The sequence below is a fragment of the Etheostoma cragini genome, chromosome 12 (genome assembly GCF_013103735.1).
Source record: "Etheostoma cragini isolate CJK2018 chromosome 12, CSU_Ecrag_1.0, whole genome shotgun sequence".
NCBI lineage: Eukaryota > Metazoa > Chordata > Actinopteri > Perciformes > Percidae > Etheostoma > Etheostoma cragini.
This window is the reverse complement of record NC_048418.1, coordinates 825,691-834,958: the sequence shown is the minus strand read 5'-3', so window position 1 is coordinate 834,958 and position 9,268 is coordinate 825,691. Positions and strand designations below refer to the sequence as shown.

The following is a 9,268-nucleotide window of genomic DNA, read 5'->3' as shown; positions in this document are numbered from 1 at the left end:
CAGATCAGCTGGTATCCTGTCTATAATGGAGGGGAATGGAAATTTGTAAGTGACCCCAAACTTTTGACCGGTAGTGTATATATATTTGAACAGTTTACCTGCATCATTAAAGTTAAACTCTAAATTTATTTTATTATTTTGCCTTGATATAATAAGATCCATCTTGTATATACCATTTAAAATATTAAACATCTTAGATTTTATTCTAATTACTTCAGAAATAAATCAATATATCAGTAATTTCACAGTTTTTTAGCAACAACTTTACGTTTCATACACAATTACAATAATCGGATTATGTTAATCATCACTTACTATTTATATCAATAAAGACACCTATAAAAACGTATGTTTGTGTTGTTATTTATCATATTGTATAATTATTATGCATGATTTATAATTATTGTAATATATTTAGAATCTGTGTGTCTTTATTTATAAATATATCTTCCATTAAAAGACAAATCTACCTTCATATAAAATGCAATGTCTTTAACTTATTTTATTAATTATCCTAAACAATATAATTAAAGTTATACTCCCTCAGTTATTTCACAACCTTTTTCCTTTAATACACAATTACAACAATATGTTCAGATTATGTTAATCATTCAAAACTATTTTTTTAATTTCCTACAAGACGCAGAGGACATGATGCTGCTTGAAACCCGTTCCTAACCCTTAGAAAACAACACCAACTGATTATTTAGGAGGAAATGCTTCTTTATGTACAGCATCAAACCCAAAATACTGGAAGTATTTGAAGGTAGTGGTAGTACCGTTGGATCCCTTTTAAAGTCAAACCTTGCTTAAAAAGTTCTTCAGATATTAAAGCAATCACTGCACGGCTGCAAGAATTCTCTTCTAATGATGAAACAACTAACATGTGAAGCCTGAAGCAGCAGAAACTCATTAAAACACATTTTCATCTGTTCATTAAAATAACTGAAGGACATTAAATGTTAATTCTTACCTGTTACAACCAGTTTAGTTCCAGAGCCAAAGATGAAGTAGTAACCTCCGTCTCCCACAGTGAAACTGAGTGATACAAAAACCTGTCTGCTGCTGAGAGCGTCTGCTGAGGTGAACCAGTCCAAATTATTAACCAGTTTCATATTCCAGCTCCATGATGTTTCTCTAATGTTCATATTAACATGACTGTCTCTTCTTCTCTGTCCTTTTTAGACACACTAGCAGAGTGTCTCTGTGGATCGTTGGTTCAGACCTTCATGTTCCTCAGAGGATGAATCCTACTGACTTTGATACGTTTTTATCCAGTTACATCATCAGATCACATTTTTATGCTGTCCATTACTATAAATGTATCACTCTAATATGTGTTACTATAATAATGTAAAATATCTGTGTGTTGCAATGTAGTCTTGTTTTTATCTGACGTAGAACGAGTTGTGATCCTCTATCATCAGCTCACATTTTTATATTCTCCATTATTATAAATGTAATGTCTGTGTATGGCAATGTAGTTTCGTTTTATCTGAAGAACGAGTTATGATCCTGAAACCTTTTAAATAATTGCTGAACTTAAAAAACATCTTCTCACTATCTGCTAGCTGCCTGTCCCCTTAACACACTGTAAAAAACTGGATTAATAAATAATATAATTATTGTTTTGGAACTTGTAATTCCTTAGACATCTCATTACTGGGGAAAGTATCCTAATAATATAAGAGTAATATATTACTTAGTAATGTGTTAACACTGTTTGTGACTCTGGCTGAGATGGAGGTGGAACATGTGAACCTGGGCTGTGGTTGGCTGATCTCTTCCTGTCTCAAACACTGGTTGACATCTGTTCATCTGGAGGTTTTTGTTCAGGCTGCAGGGATCAGTTCTCACTGTGGAGAGCAACTTCATAACAGGAGCAGTAGTAGGAGGCTGAATGATTGAGTTTAACTTTCTGGATCTGCAACTCCCAGCCGTTCTGTTTATTAACAGCTGAGAAATCATCTTTCTGAGGATGATTGTAACTCTTATCTATGGCACCATTAAGCCGGTTAATATCAAGAATCAGTGTGAATGTTTCTGTGTCTCTCTTCTGGTACCAGCGTACATAATTACTGTCACACTGCTCAGTGCCTCGACAGCTGAAGGAGACGTCTCCACCAACTCTCCTGGTCAATGTTAAATCCTCCTGAATCAGCTGTGTTGCCATGGCAGCCAGCGCTGTAGAGAAACAGACAGGTAGATGAAGGTGAGCGTGACCCAGTGTGTGTTACAGGTGGAGTTTGTCGGCTCCTGATTGGCTGGAAACACTCACCTGAACCCAGACAGCACAGAGCAGCAGCTGGGAGGAGAAGCATTTTGTTCAGTGGTGTTTCCTGTGGGGAACCTGGGGAGAAGTGGCGCTCTGATGCAGCTGAGGCCAAACAAGGACGAGCTGTGAGATCAGACGAGGGCCACGTGGTCCTAACAGCTCCTCACATCTCCCATCAGCCCCTGCAGCGGTGCTTTTGGTACTTTTAGATCGTGTTGCTCGTCAATCTCAGTAGTTTTGTTTTCTTTAAATATTCAAATGTCTGTTATGAAAAAAAGAAGCTGAAGGATTTCTGATCATGGTTTTAAGGTATTTTTCTAAATTATTATAGTTTCCTAGACAACACTGGAAATACAAAACTCCTGAACTATGACTTTAACCCGTAAACGTCCCATTTGTGTAACTGAGTGTATATTAGACATAAAAGCTCAGCATCACTAATGTATTTAGTATCCTGTTGTTCAGTCTCTCCATTAAAGCTACGTGATGTTTGACTGAGGGAAATATTTGAATGGAACATTTCATTTTTGAATAATAAATTGTTAAATTCCAAGTAGCTGCTTCGGTTTCAGGGTCCTGTGTTGTTCCTTTTGGCTGTCTCACCATCGCGGTTTACGGGAACACTTGAACACAACAGAGCCATCCTTCATGGTACACTCGTGCTTTTCCTTCTATGACAAATGAAGTCAAAATGTCTGCAGTGAGAAAGGCCTGTTGTTAGACCGCAGCCTTATCTGCCAGCTGCAGGGGCTGATGGGAGATGTGAGGAGCTGTTAGGACCACGTGGCCCTCGTCTGATCTCACAGCTCGTCCTTGTTTGGCCTCAGCTGCATCAGAGCGCCACTTCTCCCCAGGTTCCCCACAGGAAACACCACTGAACAAAATGCTTCTCCTCCCAGCTGCTGCTCTGTGCTGTCTGGGTTCAGGTGAGTGTTTCCAGCCAATCAGGAGCCGACAAACTCCACCTGTAACACACACTGGGTCACGCTCACCTTCATCTACCTGTCTGTTTCTCTACAGCGTTGGCTGCCATAACAACACAGCTGATTCAGGAGGATTTAACATTGACCAGGAGAGTTGGTGGAGACGTCTCCTTCAGCTGTCGAGGCACTGAGCAGTGTGACTATGAATATGTAAACTGGTACCAGAAGAGAGACACAGAAACATTCACACAGATTGTTGACATTAACCGGCGTAATGGTGACATAAATAAGAGATACAATCATCCTCAGGAAGGTGACTTCTCAGCTGTGAATGAACAGAACAGCTGGGAATTGCAGATCCAGAAAGTTAAACTGGATCATTCAGCCTCCTACTACTGCTCCTGTTATAAAACTAGTTCTCCACAGTGAGAACTGATCCCTGCAGCCTGAACAAAAACCTCCAGATGAACAGATGTCAACCAGTGTTTGAGACAGGAAGCGATCAGCCAACCACAGCCCAGGTTCACATGTTCCACCTCCATCTCAGCCAGAGTCACAAACAGTGTTAACACATTACTAAATAATATATTACTCTTATATTAATAGGGTACTTTCCCCAGTAATGAGTAGTGTAAGGTACTACACGTTCCAAGTGCTGACTGGGGCTGTAATGATGATGGATTGTTGCTAGCTGGCTGGTGGCTGAAATCACATTTAATGAATAACGAAATTACATCAAATCTTTCATTCAATAACTTTAATTTCAGCTTTAATAGTTCTGATCATAAATTCAGGAATTATTGAAATAGGTGGAGGATTACAACTTGTTCTACGTCAAATAAAAACAAGACTTCATTGCAACACACAGATGTTTTACAGTATTGTAGTAATACATTGTACAGTGATAGATTTATTATAATATTGAGAATATAAAAATGTGATCTGATGATGTTACTGGATTAAAACGTTTCAAAGTCAGTAGGATTCATCCTCTGAGGAACATGAACGTCTGAACCAACGATCCACAGAGACACTCTGCTAGTGTGTCTAAAAAGGACAGAGAAGAAGAGACAGTCATGTTAATATGAACATAAGAGAAACATCATGGAGCTGGAATATGAAACTGGTTAATAATTTGGACTGGTTCACCTCAGCAGACGCTCTCAGCAGCAGACAGGTTTTTGTATCACTCAGTTTCACTGTGGGAGACGGAGGGTACAAGTACTCCTACAACTTTGGCTCTGGAACTAAACTGATTGTAACAGGTAAGAATTAACATATAATGTCCTTCTGTTATTTTAATGAACAGATGAAAATGTGTTTTAATGAGTTTGTGCTGCTTCAGGCTTCACATGTTAGTTGTTTCATCATTAGAAGAGAATTCTTGCAGCCGTGCAGCGATTGCATTAATATCTGAAGAACTTATTAAGCAACGTTTGACATTTAAAGGGATCCAAGGGTACTACCACTACGTTCAAATACTTCCAGTATTTTTGGTTTGATACTTCACATAAAGAAACATTTCCTCCTAAATAATCAGTTGTTGTTTTCTACGGGATAGGAATGCATTTTAAGCAGCATTAGATCAACTCTGAACTATGCTGAAAAACAACAAATTCATTGAGTTGGGTTCAAAATGAAACTTAAATAATAAATAAAACATCTCAGATCTCCTCTGTAGGTTTTAGAGGGGACTGTAAAATGTTCTTAAACTACATAAAACCGGTTCATAGTTCCTGGAAACATGTTGAAATCTCACGGCACAGCTCCAGTTATTCTTTATTTCTGCAGCAGATTAAACTGATTTATAGAAATGGTTTGATGAAATGTTAAAAACATACAGTCTCTGATCCTCTCAGAATAGCAATAAGATAATATATGATGTTAAACATACTCTAATATATGTCAGTACATGTATTTGATAAAGAGTATAACTTTATATTGTTTAGGATAATTTTATAAAACAGTTTAAAGGCAATTGTATTTTGCATGATGGTACATTTGTCTTTTAATGGAAGATATATTTATATGATGATATTATATATTGTATGATGATACATAACAGAAGATATATATATATATATATACACATGTATTAATATATGGAAGAGAAAGATGTACATACATGTTAGCGCATTGGACATAAATAGTAATTGAAAATTAACATAATTTCAACATTTTATTATAATTCTTTATTAAAGGTGAAATTGTTTTGAAAAAACTATGAAATTACTGATATATTGATTTGTTTCTGAAGCTCTTACACTAAAATATAAGATGGTAAATATATATTATAAATTATATTATTCTTGTATATTGTATATATATGTAGCGTATTGCAGTAATAAAATGATAAATGTATATCATAAAAAGATAAATATGTAATTCATTTTAATACGTTAACTCTACGACACTTTCTTTGTGTGAAAATACATCTTATAATTATGTTAATTTACAGACGGGGTAAATATGTGATTAACTTTATTAAAAAAATACAAAATGAGACATAAAGCACAAAGAATTGACAACAAAAACATAAAGTAACAAAAATGTAAAATCCAAACAATATCAAGAGACCAGAGAAACATTTTGTGAAACATTAATTTAACTTATTAACCCTCCGGTTTTTTAAAGGGTCAAATCTAACCCCTTTGATAAATGTCTATATATGAACTATGAGTTTCTTTTTAACCAAATTACAACAAAAAATTGATTGGATTTCTTCCAACGCTCTTTCATTCCTCTGATCTTAACTATTAGTCAAAATACCTCATAATTTATTTTTAACTTTACTATTAGGTATAATTCTATATAAATGAGGGTTATTGAACATGAATGCCAGAAAGCTTAAAACTAGTAAGATGGTAGCGGAAACTAAAAAAAGGTCAAAAAAATGATGATCATGAAAAGATAAATATGTAATTTATTCTTATAAACTAACTCTACAACACTTTCTTTGCATGAAAGTACATTTTACAATTATTACATGTTAATTTACAATCAGGGATCAAGATGGTCCTTTTATCAAATTGAAGTGTTTATTTAAATTGTATCTATTACAAAAATCATTCACGCTTTAATGTTGAGATTTTTTGACCTAAAAATTATTTCTACTCTTTTGAAGAGAATCTGTATTTGCTCCGATGCAAATTGTTTTTCATTAGTGGTTATCAAATAAGAACAAAGACTCAAATAACTTGCTGTATTTAATCTTTATATGAAATGTCTAACTCACCGTGAACAGTGTCATGGATGAGTTTAAGTTCAGACTGAAAATCTAATTACTATTACTAAATTTACAGGCAAGACAGTGATTTTAATCTGTTTTTAAAAATATAAATTAATAAATCTTTTTTGTTGTTTTTGTTAAAGCAAAACAGGCTGTAAGGACATATGTCCCCGACCTGGCTATAACTCCATGGATTATATTAAGGATTAATATCTGTATTTTTACATTAATGTATTGATCAGACTGAATGGCGTGCTGGGAGCTGCTGTTGACTGTGTGAATGTGTGTCTGTGCTGCTTGTTGCTGCTGTCTAACTTCAGATGAGCCGGTAGTGAAGCCCGTGGTGAGCGTGTACCCAGCAGCACCCAGAGCCCCCCTGGAGGGGAAGAGCTCCCTGCTGTGTCTGGCCTCAGCCATGTTTCCTCCTCTGGTCCAGTTCTCCTGGAAAAGACGAAGGGAGGACGGTCCTCTGGAGGAGCCGCCCCCTGCTGAGGGAGAGCAGCTGGAGATCAGAGAGTCGGGACGCACCGCCGCCATCTTGATGATCCATCAGAAAGAGAACAGCATGTATAAATACCGCTGCTACGTCCACCATGAGGGGGGGACAGTGGAGGCCCAAACAGAACAAGGTAATGAAGGTTCAGTGACTTCAGTACTGACTACTTAAATTCACTTAATAACTCAATTTTAGCTCTCATTCTGAAAAAGACAATATTCTGACTAAACTGTTTACATATCTAAATAAAGAGAATATTCCACTAATATTCCTCTTTACATGCAGCCATGCAACATAGTTATTTTCAAGCGGAGGTGGACCTGCTGGATTATGTGAACACAGCCTCCATCTTTCCTTCCTTCAATCAGCTTCTTGATAAAGTCGTCATCTCTACAGCAGCCGTGCAAACTGTTGCTTTGTGTACAACAACCACAGCAACACACAGAGCTGACTGTGATGAAGGCTCGGTGACGGTGTTCAGCAGGGATTCAGCTTCATGTGGAGATGCTGTGAAAGAGAAGAGAGGAGTAGACGACTGCCATTTGTCACTGTAACTCCAACCATTTCACTGCTTTTCTGTTTCAGAGGTTCCAGCTCCAGCAGCCTCCTGTCCTCCAGAGAGAGATCCACCAGACCAGCTAGCTCTGCAGCGGGACAGTAAGATCACCTGCTGCCTCTCCTGCAATTACACTGTTTCCTTTCGGGCTTCAGCTTTATTTTTCAATATCAACATATAAAGACACTGTCCTGACTCCATAACTGAAAAGATTAGTGAGGCTCTGACGTTTTCATTTGAAGCTGGTTGTTCCATCCAGAAAACTCCAAATTTTATCTATAAAAATCTGATGATGTTCTGATTAAATGTACATAGTAGAACATACTGAAACAGTGTCTGACTCTGTGTGTGTGTGTGTGTGTGTGTGTGTGTGTGTGTGTGTGTGTGTGTGTGTGTGTGTGTGTTTGTGTGTGTGTGTGTCTGTGTGACAGTGGTCTTCCAGTTGCAGTGCAGGGTGAAGTTTTTCTGTCTGCTGTACACACAGCTGATAGTGAAGAGTCTGGTGTTCTGCTGTGGACTCTCCCTGCTGATGATCCTCAGAAACAAGAGACCGTCCACCAACTGAAAACGTGCCGACTGATTTCTGCTCATCAATTCATCTCCTTTATACTTTGATCATTTCACGAACATCAACTTTTCAATGTCAATTTTTTCCTTGCTTGCAGTGTGACTTATGTCAAAAGGATTTTTGACAGACGTGTAGGTCTCCAAGTTTTAAGTCACTGCTGATATCATTGTAGCCTCTACTGCCATGATGCTTCTTGTAAAGTTACAATAAGAGACAGAAATATGCTTGTAGAATGTACTGGACTAATGTTAAAAACAAATGCAAAGGCCGTTTGAATAAAGGTTGCAAAACATGAGCTTAATTGGTCCCTTTTTTACAGTAGGTAGAGGTTTTCCCCACCAGATCCTATTTGAAAGAAAACATCAGGTATTTAAATCATTAAATTCGGTAAAAAGCAGCTTTGTAAAGCAGGTCCAGTGTTTGTCATTGGAGATCGATTGACAAACATGTTGTTTTTTAAATGACTTTATTCCTAATGTTTAATCATACTAAGTGAAACAGCATTAATAACAACATGACAGTGAAATCATCTTGTTTACATTTTGGATATTTAAAGAATATACTCTAACGTGTTGTTTCAATCTAACAACATGCTTGTCAGGAGCTGTGCAGTGCCCAGCAGTGGTGATGTTTGGATGTAATAGACATAACATGACTGGTCCCCAGGACGGACAGGCAGTCAGGTTTAGTCCCCCAGGGGGGGGGGGGGGAATTTACATTTATAATTTATTTAAGTGTTTGATGTTTAAAGGCGTGTTCGTGTTTACATACAATAATAGTAATATACCAGTTAAAATCATGTCTCTAGACCCTTTAGAAAGGGTGGATCCCATCAGGATGCTGCCTTTTATTGGACCCCACGGGGTAATAGAAACGGGAATCTGTGTGTGTGTTTGTATGTGTGCTGCTGCGCCGAGGACTAAAATAAAGCAGAGAGCTCCCTTTTCATTTCTTTCACAATTTGCAGTGTCTGAGTGTCCCGCAAATGCATGGTTGCAAGGATACGCCACTAAACCCGGCAGACAAGGAGATGCGAGGCCCTTTCTAAGCTTGCAGCTTTAATTATTATTACTATTAATACTATTTGCTCACAATAACTACCAGCAACAAGTGTTTGTAATTAATCTTGTTAATGAAGTTATTCCTGTTAAATCCAGAAAGCTCACCGGTTTTAAATGAACATTTTGTTCATAGAACTGATGAAAACATGAAAGCTGAGGG

General features: G+C 37.3%; 2 protein-coding genes across 4 annotated transcripts in view; one reads left to right on the top strand and one right to left on the bottom strand.

Moving 5' to 3' along the window:
- LOC117954547 overlaps window positions 1-1,316 on the bottom strand; it is a 9,309-nt gene extending 7,993 nt beyond the window's left edge. The window contains exon 1 of one of the 2 annotated variants that reach the window (XM_034888438.1): window positions 974-1,316. In XM_034888438.1, the coding sequence (XP_034744329.1) occupies window positions 974-1,148 (175 nt within the window). In that variant the 5' untranslated portion in view covers window positions 1,149-1,316. The remainder of the gene's footprint in view (window positions 1-973) is intronic. The other variant, XM_034888437.1, reaches the window with a different exon arrangement.
- A 2,792-nt stretch (window positions 1,317-4,108) lies between these two features.
- Window positions 4,109-9,268, top strand: part of LOC117954539 (immunoglobulin lambda-like polypeptide 5) — a 17,713-nt gene continuing 12,553 nt past the window's right edge. Inside the window, exons 1-2 of one of the 2 annotated variants that reach the window (XM_034888424.1) lie at window positions 4,109-4,463; window positions 6,748-7,056. In XM_034888424.1, coding sequence (XP_034744315.1) covers window positions 4,283-4,463; window positions 6,748-7,056 — 490 coding nt within the window. In that variant the 5' untranslated portion in view covers window positions 4,109-4,282. The remainder of the gene's footprint in view (window positions 4,464-6,747; window positions 7,057-9,268) is intronic. The other variant, XM_034888425.1, reaches the window with a different exon arrangement.